The sequence below is a fragment of the Anarrhichthys ocellatus genome, unplaced genomic scaffold, assembly GCF_004355925.1.
Source record: "Anarrhichthys ocellatus isolate YVR2014 unplaced genomic scaffold, GSC_Weel_1.0 scaffold3, whole genome shotgun sequence".
NCBI lineage: Eukaryota > Metazoa > Chordata > Actinopteri > Perciformes > Anarhichadidae > Anarrhichthys > Anarrhichthys ocellatus.
This window is the reverse complement of record NW_022280033.1, coordinates 9,351,525-9,363,561: the sequence shown is the minus strand read 5'-3', so window position 1 is coordinate 9,363,561 and position 12,037 is coordinate 9,351,525. Positions and strand designations below refer to the sequence as shown.

The window sequence follows — 12,037 nt, the reverse complement described above, 5'->3', positions numbered from 1 at the left end:
TGTTGAATCATGTATGATTATTATGTATGTGCCTGTAGACTGAAACGTTGCTCTATTTCTCTTGAGAAAGAATTGTATTGTTCCTCATACTTATAACTTTGTGTAATCATTGAACATACATTAGTTTGTTTTCCACCAGCAGCTTCACGGTAGTTTAGCAACGCGTTTGCTGCGCAACACAAGTTTCAGGTAAAAGTGGTGATCGTTCCTGTTTTAATTAACAGATAGGAAACAGGTGCGCGTTTCCAGCCAGCACGTTTTAACCCCGGCTTTGAACGCGACCTCAGCCATTTATAACCGACGATCTTGATCCTCACTAGCTCCTACGAAACAACTTTTTGGGTTCAAGATGTTCATCTGGTTTTGTATTTTCGTTTTTGCTGCCTCCGGTTGCTGCGTAAACGCCGGGAACACGATGACCGGTCGGTCACACAAAGTCCCGGTAAACAGCACCAAGGTTTTGAGGGCAGCCCAGTTCGCTGTGCTTGAATTCAACAGAGCCAACGTAGAAGAGCAGTTTGCTTACAAAATTGTGAACATAACATCGGCCAAAATGCAGGTAAAACTTAATCCCGGAGTCCTGCATTTTATACCATGAACATTATTCCCATAATGAGTCTGTTTCCTGCAGGTTGTCGCGGGAATAAACTACATCATGGACATGCTGCTGGGACGTACAATGTGTAAGAGAATCTACACTGCTGACAGTGAACCGTGTGTTTTACACTTTAACCCCAAGGTAAGTATTTGCTGTGGCGCGTAACGCCCAAAAAAAGACACCCTTAAACCCGATGCAAGTACAAATGTGCTCCTTACTTGGCCCCTGTGCAATGTGTTGGTGTGGGAATTAAAAGGATGCACTCATTTGCTGTTTATTTCAGGAACTTCAGTGCCACTTCGTCGTAACAGAAATCCCTTGGGAAGATTCTCGTGCACTTACTCTAAATAAGTGTCACCCATATAATCATTGACTGCTATTCTGATTGCTGCTGTTGCCAAGTAAACCGTTTTAACTGAACAGTGTTTTAGTGTGTGTGTGTTTCATAAATGGAGCTTTTTAATATACTGTCCACACCCTCTATGTTCATAAACAAGTGATTTCATTGGCTCCCAGATATGCCACTTGTTCTAACGCTGAGTTGAATAAATTCAGTGACCTGCACTCGCACTGCGTTGTATAGGGCATGTAAAATGGCATAATTATTCCAGTGAGTGACCGGGGGCAGCTTTACTGTGCCTCATCTCTGTGTGTCCTGGCAGCTGTAAGGCTCTGGTTGCGTGTCAAGCTTGGTCAGACACATGGCTGCTAAATGGAGACGAGGCTACACCTCTTCACACTACAACCACGGTCTCCAGAAGGGCTGGGCATGGAGGATTACAGGCATTTTCAGATTACTGCTCAGCAAGACTGAACTGTCTGCTGCGCTGACCCCCTTTTTTTTCTTTTCACAGGCGGAATAGATGGTTTACTGATAATGTACAGCAAAAAAAAAGTGTGTAGTTTGTTTGGGGCAATACTGCCATATATTATTTGATCTACCACAATTTCAGGAGTTTTTCCTTAACCATATTTTTTGCATCACTTAACAACAGAAGGAAATGGTAAAAAGTGTGATTAGCGACTGATAAAAATATGATTTAGTTGTTAAAATAGCAGACATTGCTAAGTGGTGTGGGGCTGCATCTGTTTGGCTTTGATTACAGTAAACTGCCGCATGGATAAGCGGTACACACACACACATCCCCCTCTCACCCACCCAGCCCATAATGTCTCTAATCAGGGATGTCTTAATCAAACTGAGCAAAACATAAAGAATTGGCTGGTGCTGTGGATTAGGTAGCAGGGGTTAGGAATGTGGGGGAAGGGGGTTACTCCTTAATGTAGGATGACTAACATTGAAGCTCTGGTGCCCGGAGTATGCCCTGTCCATCTGCCATTCCACTCACCCACCCACTGACACACTAACAGGTGCGTGCACGCAGATACACGTGTTTTTCTGTGCACACGCTCGCATACGCCACCCCACACTCTGGCCCTACCCCTGTCCTCACTTAGCCTGGGCAGCAGATGGTGAGGGGCAAGGCTTGTAGCCCCCCTCCCAACTCCAAGCCACCAGCCCATCACTCCCAATTTTTTTTTCCCCCCCCACGAACACCACCCCACCCCTCTTTGTGTTGTTGAAGAGCCTGAGTGTTGAAAGGCGAGCCCCAGCTTGTCTCCCCCCCCACAAATCCTTGGCTGGCTGCCATTGGCGGGACTCAGTCAGGTGTCCTAATGCTTCAGTTAGGGGAGGAAACGCTGGTTAATCTGCCCATCGCGTGCCACCGGCCATGGCCTGGCCTCTTTGTGTCTGGCACCCCTCTGATCATTCCCTCCACCCCTTCATCTGTCTTCCCCCCTTCTCTTCCAACCCAGTTGCTCTACCCCAAGACAGTGTCATCCTTTCTTAAAGATCATCCCCTCTTCCTCTTGGGATGGGTTTTAATGGCATCCTTTAGACAAATCCAGTAGTTTTGACAGATTTGAATAGCTCATGGTTGATGGATTGAACTATTCTATTATCCCATCAGTCAATAAATCCTTCTCTGTTTTGTGCTGACTCATCTCAGACATCAAGAATACCTTCAAATGCACCTTACAGGAAAACTGTTGCTATTGAATATTACACCATTCTTCTTTGTAACTTCTGTGCCGCTTCACAACAACAGTACCTAGTCAAGCCTTTTGGTGCATACCATGTGTTGAGATATGTATCTCCAACCATGATCACTGCCCGCTTTGTCAATCCCAAGTTATAGTAAAACACTGTGACATATTGTATTTCATCATAGTTGCTCCTAAAGGAATACTTGAAGTTAATACAAAATTGCTACTAATTAAATCGACGTATTAACTCATCGATGTAGTGTAATCCACTATTTTAAATGCTCTATGTCTCGTGTAGCTATGTTGTTTTGTTATTGCGGTGTTTCATATTTTGCTCTTGATCGTTTATGCATCGTCACACAGGTGAAAGTCTATCTCATTATATAGAAGCAGCACCATAACATACTCCTGGAAGGTCCAAAGCTCTTGTTAGGATGAAGGATGCTTAGATGCTACTTGCAGGAGGCTGATATGATGTGATTGCATAACCAGAGAGAGGTCATTACCATTTGACCCCTGCTGACCTTCTTTTTGATTGACCCTGGGTTTGGTCACCGCTTCAGAGCACAGGCAGGAGTATAAGGTCAGAGTTCAAAGTATCATCAGCTGTGCTGCCATGGAAACAGCAGCGTTTACTCCTCTGATGGTCAGTTTTAATCCAAGGACAGTGGTTCATTTAAAACTACGGTTTCATTTGCTTTTATTTTGTCTCACCTTTGAAAGGTTTTCGTGTTTACTTCTTTTTAAAGCTCCAAAATTACACTTGTTCTTTAATGTGGCTACAGCTTAAGATGTTGTCCTTTTGGACTGAAATCAGATTTGTAAATATTGAATACAGATGTTTGTAATTGTTTCTATTGTAGTACTGATGCTTCAGGTTGTTTTGAGGGTTATGTGGCTGTACATTTGCCCGGTTGAAGTAGCATTGTGAACGGCTCGTTACATTTTACAGATTAGTTCTTTGTGCTTGTGCTATTTCTTGTATTTGACATGTTGTCTTGGGGTTTTCCTCGTGTGCTATACAGCAAAGCACACATCTCCTGTCTTCAGTATTGTGACCAAAGCTTCAGGAGCCGCCATTGTGGTCAATCGAAACACACCCGCGGTTTGTTTTTCCACTTCCTGTTTGTGACCGTTGTGAAGGGTTTCCTTGCAATCAGTGCTGCGGCAGGCTGGGGGGAGAAAATCAATACTTTCAATGTAACATGCGGCCAATGGAATAAGGGAATGATTTATGTAGGGATGGCTACTCCCTGAATCAGATGGGATTTGTGTTTGGTGGCCGGATGAGTGGAGGGGAGGAGGAGGAGTGGTGGCACAGAGACCCAGAGCAAGAAGAACTATAAAAGGTTTAAAAAAAAAAGTGTGCTTCACTGCTGTTGATCGTGGCACCACTCCTCTCCCTTTCCCGCTGTCCCTCTCCTCTCTTTTCATCTCTCAAACACACCATGCTCCCTGACTGTCCCGCTTAATCTTAGTGCTGTATTATCATGAAACTGAGACCGACGGGATGCACACAGACACACGCCAGGAGTTTAGCAGGTTGTGGACCACCCGCCAGAAAGGGCATATGCCCCATCTCCTCTCCAGATTTATGGGAGCATGTTAATACCACCGTGCAGTCAGAGAGGACGAGATAGAGGCAAGGGGTGGGGAGGGGTGGGAGATGAAATGTAGAGGGAGAGTGTAAGAGCCTTGCAGACAGACAAGGCAGGAGGAATGAGAGCAAGTCTGCAAGGGAACGAGGCTGAGAGCAAGTCTTGGAAAGAGACAGAAAGATTGAAGTGTGGAGGCGGGAAAGAGCGAGAGAAGCGAGGACATAACAACCATAGAAAAATATGTGTGTGTGTGTGTGTGTGTTTGCTTTATTGCAGTGGCCCCACCTACCCCTCCATCATGTTAAGGAGGCACAGTCCTAAGGAGGAGGGGTAGGATCCCCTCCCTCAGCCACCGACACACACACACACACACACACACACACACACACATGCTCTCTCTCTGGCTCATACACACACTCTGCTCCGTGAGGGAGCAGTCGCTGAAGAGCTCTGGATAGACCATGCGTGGTTCTGCAGGTGTCCCACCCTTCTCTCATCACATGGATGCTTTAGAAGGTACTATTTCCATTTGTTTCTTTCTCCTTTTCGTCACATTTCCCAATTCTTCTTCAGTTTCCTTAGGTTTGCTATTTTCTCCTTCTTCGCTCGAAGATTTCTTCTCTTCATTGTTTGGAGTAATCTGTGAGCCGCTGCTGCTTATATGTTTGTGTGAGATTACATGTGCGTTTGTGTGAGACTGAATGCATGCTTGCATGGTTGTTTACAAGCTCTACTGTAGCCGCTGGTCTGACAACTTTAGTAGAGTGGATGCTATTAGCTACATGTGTTTCACTTCAATTTTATTATCTTGTAATGCTTCATTTAAAACTAATTTTATGGGGGTTGTGGCTTTGGCCGCTTGTTGTATTGTTTAGTCTGGCATTTTATTATTTTTATTGGCGCTCAACTCTTAAAGGTGGAGGGAGACAAAGCGCATTATGAATGCTCTGTGTACACCCTCTTATATGCGTATTCATGATGTTTGGGTAGAGGCTTTCAGTCTCCTCAAGTCGAGTAGAAATACATTTTTACAATGAAAGTGAAGTTTTACGCTTTTTCGGGTGTGATAGTGATGATGGTGAGTGTGAAAGAGTTGGAGATGGACAGAGAAGAGTTTTTCAGGTGGTTAATGCTCGACACATTACCCAGACTTTGTTACAGTAGAAAAAAAACTCTTTTTAATCATAAAAAAGGTGATTTGTGTGTCACAGAAAAGATAATTAGTAAAGGCCAAACCAGAATATATGCTTGGTTAGAGAGAAATAAGGGCGATGGCAGCAAAAAAATGGCTAATAATCCGGTAACGTGGAGTGAGTGAGGGCGAGCACATGTCTTGCATGTAACGTGCCGTATTGGTGAACACCCAATACACCCCTCTTCTGCTGATACTAGAGATGGAATTACAGGAGCAATACGCTCTAATATGTTGATGAAAATATTTACTATGGGCATTTTATTTCTATATGCAACAGAATCATACGTTCTAAATGTGTTTTAAGTCTTCATTTACTGGCCATTTCATTTGATGTGACATATTTACAGGGATGACTAGGCTAAAATGCTTGCCTTATTTTGGTTTTTTCTACCCCAGGACATTTGGTTCACTGTCCAAGCTTTTGGTTGTTTGCTCAGGACATAATAATGACCGTACAGTCTGTAAATGACCATCTTTTTTTAAAAATAATGTTGAAGTTTTCAGGGCAGTCCTACTCTTATTGTCTATCAGTAGCATTCAAATTGTGTCCAGGGCATTACATCCCTGTTTGGAAATCAAATTGGTGACCATTTGTTCAAACAGACCTGACAATTAATCTCCAAATCCATCCTGAAAATCGGTTCCTTCCACAATATCTCCCCCTCATCCCTTTTCTTCTGCTCATCCTTTAGGTTAAAGCAGTGTTCTCCCCCCCCCTTTTTTTAGGCTTATATTGACCTGTTAATAGTATTATCCACAGAGCGTGTGGCAGGGCCAGGGTCACATCCCTCTAGGGTTTGGATGGTCAGCCCTCTGGCCACGGTTTGGTCAGAGAGCGGCCAATAGGACCAAAGCTGTGGTCATCCTTCAATCTAGCTCCTTTCACAGCAGAGGTCACACGAGTCAGAGGGTAATAAGTTTAACCCCTTGAGGGGTGAGGAGTCAAAGGTCACAAACAAGGCAATAGAGAGAAGGTTTGCATCATCAATCAGTGGCACTCCTGGTTGTATCTGTGCATATCGATGACACATGCTCGTTTCTGCCAATCTCATTTGCATGGCTTGCTAAAACACAAAGGACAGCCATTATGATCATAAAAAAAGTGAACAAAAATAGCATTGGTATTGTGAAGAGGCTGTGCAATGTCAGTTTTTGTTTGCGCTTTTGCAATACTGTTTGTAACCTTTCTTTGTGTAATTTTAACACACTTCATTATGCAGACGTTTGAATAATATCCTGAGTAATGTTTGTAAATGCCATCTACGTTTATAAATGAATACGCTGCTCAGCCGATTTCCAGTGCCTGTAAAAAAGAAAACATACTCTTTGCAGGAATCAGGCTTTCTGTTATCTTTTTATTACTGCCTTAAGTGTTTGTTTATGCTAAAAAAACATTGATATGATACTTTTGTTTTTATATAACTAATTTCAATAACTGTACTAATTTTTCCAATATATGGACTATGTGGACTGGCTATATGTGAACTGGCTATATGTGTTTGTTTCTCTTGCATGCTACACCCTTAATACCATGCTGCATTGAATGTGAAACACTGAAAATTAGTTTTTCTTGTAAGGGAAAAAATAGTAATCATTATTTTATTAAAGGCTGAATGTGAAGTGATCATAGGTTTATTTGTATAGGTGTGGCCTCGTTAGTTCCTTTCCACAATCTCGTGCTAACATACATTGTCTCGGCCTCACAGGTTTCTTTAAATACATGTAATTATTCCCCCATTTTAAGGGGTGCTATTAAAATAATCTCCTACAAAGATACTGTGACATTTTCTTAAATTCTACCGCAGATGAGAAAGTGTGTCCCTCCTTGTAAATCTGAAATGGTGCGGCGCTGATGTTTCAGCTTCTCCCAGAGGTCTTCTCTCCCTGGCTGATGTTAGCGATGTGTCAGCATTAAGCTAGGCCTGCCTGCTAGGCTGCTGGGGCCGTGGTGGCGACCAGCCCAGCCTGGCCACAAGCCAGACCAGACATGTCTTGGCACCAGACAACAGAGACATGACAGGATCAAAGATTGGGGTTCTAAAAATATGATCATACACTATGCAGTATTGCTGATGCATAATACCAACACAGTACACAGGCATGTATATTATGCACAGTCCTTAAGGAATTTAATATTTTTTTTATTTTTTATTCAACAGTGCACGGTGCAAGAAACGATGGGAGGGAGCAGGGGATGAAATAAGACATGCACAAAGATCCCCGGTCTGACTCCAAACGAGGATGTCGTAGCTACAAGGTATGTTCTTCCGCCAAATTAACCACCACGACGGTCCTGATGTGTATTACTTTAAGGAAGGCTCCACACGCACATTACATATATGGGTTGTGGACATGTTAAACTCGGCACGCTATAGGACTTGTGCATGCCATTAAATGTGTGAACAAGAGAGATGTACATGTTGCTCAGTCAGCTATTGCACAGAGAGAGACCATCAATCACAAATGCATGGTGAGCCGCATTGCTCTTTTCCTGGTCCCTCAAGTCCTTTCTCTGGGCTGGAATTACACAGCATTTTACCTGCAACACTGCATTTTTCTGGACTTTGTCTTTACCCTGCACCGTAACTCAAGCAACACATTTGTGCGCTGCCATGTCTTTTTAAACTGACGAGAGGTGAAGTTTTATAGTGCAACTTATAAATCAGCCCTATATATTGTACACAGTTTCTATTAGGATTTGATTCTCTAGTCGCAGTAAAATGTGCAAAGGGGGAAGTCCGTAATGTTTGTGGTTTCTACACTGTCTTAAAATAACGGTATAAGTACAACATAGGTTATTGAAGGCCCTTCCCTTGCTGCAACTACTGTGAGCCTTTTATTAGTCTCACAACAAGACTTCTCCATGCCTGCTTGACATCTTGTTTCCCTGCATGTACCTGATGTCAGTTGTTAAAGAACGCTGCGTGCACCTCACCCAATATGAACTACTCTTTTCTTTTGTCCTTATGTTTCACCAATATTGTCAATAGGTACATTCTTCCTATGTATTTTACCATTTTGTATATCTTATTAGGTAATTTATATTATCTCATAAAACTCCCTCATTTGCCGTTTTGAATTATGTAGAACATTTTAAAAGAACACTTCGTCAAACAAAGCAGTTAACTATAGCTCTATGGTATGGGCAAAAGCCAGCTGTATTTGATAGATGAACGTTGAGACCTTGGGCTTTGGATAAGACACGAGTATGCTGAGGGCTACGGTTTTGGAGAGCGCGTGTGATAATCAGCAGGTGGACTGGTTGTTGTTGTGATAAGAGCAGGTGATTTTTCATGCGGTCAAGGTCCTGTCTTTCAGACAGTTTGATCAGCTGAAAGGTTCACTTCATATTTATCTCCTGAATTAAGTAGACAACTTACCATGTGTCTGTCTCTCTAAAACTATTCATTAAGGTATCTATCGAGTAGTAGAAAATAAAATAGAGAAAAGATTATCAAATGAATGAAACGTTTAGCTGTATTGTAAAGTGTCTATTAAGACACCTGCAGATGTGTTTGGGGTCTTACTGAAGTGATGCAGTGCCTGGGTTGTCAAGAAATGCTCTTTGTAAAGGTCACATGTTACTGCTTGCTATGTTGTGATGCGGCCAATAAAACAACCAATAACTGGCCCTGTGAAACATGCATTCATTACAATGTTTTGTCAAGGGTTTTATCCTCACTATTGAAAATATGTCATTTAAAGAAACATAAAATAATCTTACAGCCTCATTTATGAAAGTGTGAAACTACATACTTAAGTAATGACTTAACCACAAACCCATAATTCAGCAGACCTTAATAAGCGACTATAAGATTAGATATGACCGAAGTTCCTTCTGCTTTTGTCGGATCTGCAAGTTTGAAAGTATACATCCCTGTTGCTCACGGTGAGCCATGTGCTAACATTGTGAATGCCTTCATAAGCATACAGTACATACAGAAGTTAATACACACAATGATACAGTGTAAGTTCCCTCACTATTAAAACTGTGGTGTTTTCCTTCAGCTAACAAAGGAGCAGAAGCTTTGTATCAAATTTATAAGGCAAATTGATTATAAAGATTGCTGAAATTCAATATTTTTACAAGACTTAAATAATCATATTACGGGAACTGAATATATTTAAGTTTCATTTCGAGAACTATTTTATAACTGTGACCCATGTTTAAGAGAATAGAGGTGATATTCTATTGTTCCCTATTAAGCTTTGAAAAAATAAGATTTTACTTTATATATCATTTGGTGATACTGTATTTGGGTAAGGGGAGAAGTTGATGAGATAGCAAGGCCTCATTCAGTGCCGGTGCCGTTTGTTAAATCAAGGTAATGAACAGGGACCATGAAATGACCAAAGGCCGATAACATAATGTTCCCTTGGAACAGGCCAGTTGTCCATTGGGCCTAAATCGACTCATTTACATGAGACATAAATTCACATTTAAATGGCAGAAAATTGCTCGGGTGGCTGATACACTGGGGCATATGCAATTATAATTGTAGTCAGCCGCGTGTTTGTGTGTGTGGGTGATATAAGATTGAAGAGATGTGTGGGGGAATTATGTGTCCAATAACTGAGATGGGATGTAAATATGGTCAGGACAGCCAGTAGTCTGATGTGCTACCGGCCCATTTCATCTGAGACTGCAATGCAGGGGCTAAATGGCAGCCAGTCCCACACCGAACGGATGGCAAATCAAAACAGGTCTCCATAGTACTATCGAGAAGTGTTTTATATGAAGTAACTAGTCTATGCTGCTGATTATTTTCTTGATTATTCACTGTGAAATCACATGACTGTAAAATGTCAAAAATATTTCAAAAATATTTGAAAATGTCCAAGATGATGTCTCTAAATATCTTGTTTTGTCCAACCAACAGTCCAAAAACCAAAGATAATCTCTTCACTGTGATATAAATGAGAAAAACGGCGAATCCTCCCATAGGAGAGGTTGGAACCAGAAATTGTTTTGTATTTTTTTGCTTTAACAATTGATTTGCTGATGAATTTTCTGTCGGTCAAACAATCGACCACTTGTTGCAGCTATTAAGTTTAGTAATCCTGGTTTATAACTGCGTACGACCACTGACAAAAAACACAATCAATCCAAACTCTGAAACATTTTCACTTCAGTTTCATATGATACACATTCTATCTGTTTTCATGTGCGTCTCATTGTCCTTATAGTTGACGTGGCATCAATTACTTGCTGCCTTTTACTCAAAGACATTGTGCCCCCTCCTCATCCTACTATCCCTCTTTCCCTCAGTGCAGTTTTTTTCCTTTCACCTCTCCTCTAACGGGAAAGCTGGAACAAATACACATGTCACATCAGTTCATGGAGATCCCAATTGTTTTTAGCCAGTGTGCACCTCTAAGAGGTCTATGGGTTGCCTGTGTTTCTCAGCATGGCTTCGTATACGCAAACGCAACCCCGACCTCACACAAGCCTTGCACACCATGCTGAACATGCACTCAGATTTACAGACTCATACATTGTACATGCACATTGCATTTCTCTGTATTCACTCTCACACACTGTTTTCTATCTAAATCTCACCACATGTCATTCAGTCCAAACTGGACCATCAACACACATTACAATATGGCTCACCAGGAGGCCCCTTACAGACCTGTTTCATAATTTGGGCTGCTCTGTGTATTGTATCGGCCTCCTTTGATAAATTTACCTCCAACTGATACAATGCCTCAGTCTTTTTGTTCGAGGAAGACAATTGCTTGTACAGCGAAGGTCCTGGCCCTTAATGAAGTGCTAAAGCTATTGGGCACAAAGGTCGTTTTTTGCTCTTAACATTAGATGACAGCTAACGGCGCAGACAACACTGTGAAAGGATGGAGACTAAAGTTCATTTGGTGATATCATTATTTTATTGTTCAGAGCTATATGTGGAAGCCAGTAAAGCGTAAAAACGAATTTGTAACTGAAGACAACAATTTGAATAGGTTGTCAGTGTCAGACCAGTGATGTGCAGCAGTATTTTGACCTTCCCATGCTTTCACCGTACCATAAATGGTAAAATGTGGGGTTTGAGTAGCATTATTTGCTAAAATATTATTTTGTCATGGACTTATTCATAGTCTGTAAAGCAAAGGCTCTATTGAGTGGTCACCAGTATCAGTTTAGATTGACCATTTCATTCCTCTGTCTTTGCTCCCTTTCCTTTCAGCTCTCTGGCTGTTCTGCTCTTTCTTTTCAAGTTAAAAGCAGAGCTCTTGACACCCAAGACTGCTGTAGGCAGAATACAACGTAAGATCATTTTGGTTTATTTATTTATTTGGCCATTAAACGTATTACATTACAAATGCATTCATAGTTACTCTTATTAAAGTATTTACAGACACCTGTTTTGCATGTTTCTTTTTGAAAATTCAAATTGTGTGGATTACAAGCACAGCTATTGTTTGCAAAAGCGTTCAACTTGGACAGCCTTGAAATGTTTGCCTGAAAGGTGAGCCTCTACTGAAGATGATATCACACGAGTAGAATAATCTTATATTCTTCCTTAATAGCAGTGTTGCATGATTTCTATGGTAAAGTGTCGGGCGACAGGTTGGGGGGGGGGGGGGGGGGGGGGG

The 12,037-nt window shown here is 41.7% G+C and overlaps 1 protein-coding gene and 1 long non-coding RNA gene across 3 annotated transcripts in view; both read left to right on the top strand.

The window, feature by feature from the left end:
* The first annotated feature begins 279 nt into the window (after positions 1–279).
* Positions 280–1,018, top strand: LOC116397199 (cystatin-like). The gene is made up of 3 exons (XM_031872430.1): positions 280–559; positions 632–739; positions 882–1,018. Exons 1-3 carry the CDS (start codon positions 350–352, stop codon positions 969–971), a joined length of 408 nt encoding a protein of 135 aa, XP_031728290.1. The 5' UTR covers positions 280–349; the 3' UTR covers positions 972–1,018.
* Positions 1,019–4,621: 3,603 nt separating this feature from the next.
* The window catches only part of LOC116379494 (uncharacterized), an 11,593-nt gene continuing 4,177 nt past the window's right edge, over positions 4,622–12,037 (top strand). The window contains exons 1-2 of one of the 2 annotated variants that reach the window (XR_004212429.1): positions 4,622–4,761; positions 7,600–11,708. This is a non-coding gene — a long non-coding RNA (uncharacterized LOC116379494). Of the gene's footprint in view, positions 11,709–12,037 lie in introns of both variants that reach the window. The other variant, XR_004212432.1, reaches the window with a different exon arrangement.

Bases quoted from the DNA above. Each gene is read 5' to 3' on its own strand.
- LOC116397199 (XM_031872430.1), top strand. From the start codon at position 350: ATGTTCATCTGGTTTTGTATTTTCGTTTTTGCTGCCTCCGGTTGCTGC. The intron at 560-631 runs GTAAAACTTAAT...TGTTTCCTGCAG, and splicing joins TAACATCGGCCAAAATGCAG to GTTGTCGCGGGAATAAACTA. The intron at 740-881 runs GTAAGTATTTGC...TGTTTATTTCAG, and splicing joins TTTTACACTTTAACCCCAAG to GAACTTCAGTGCCACTTCGT.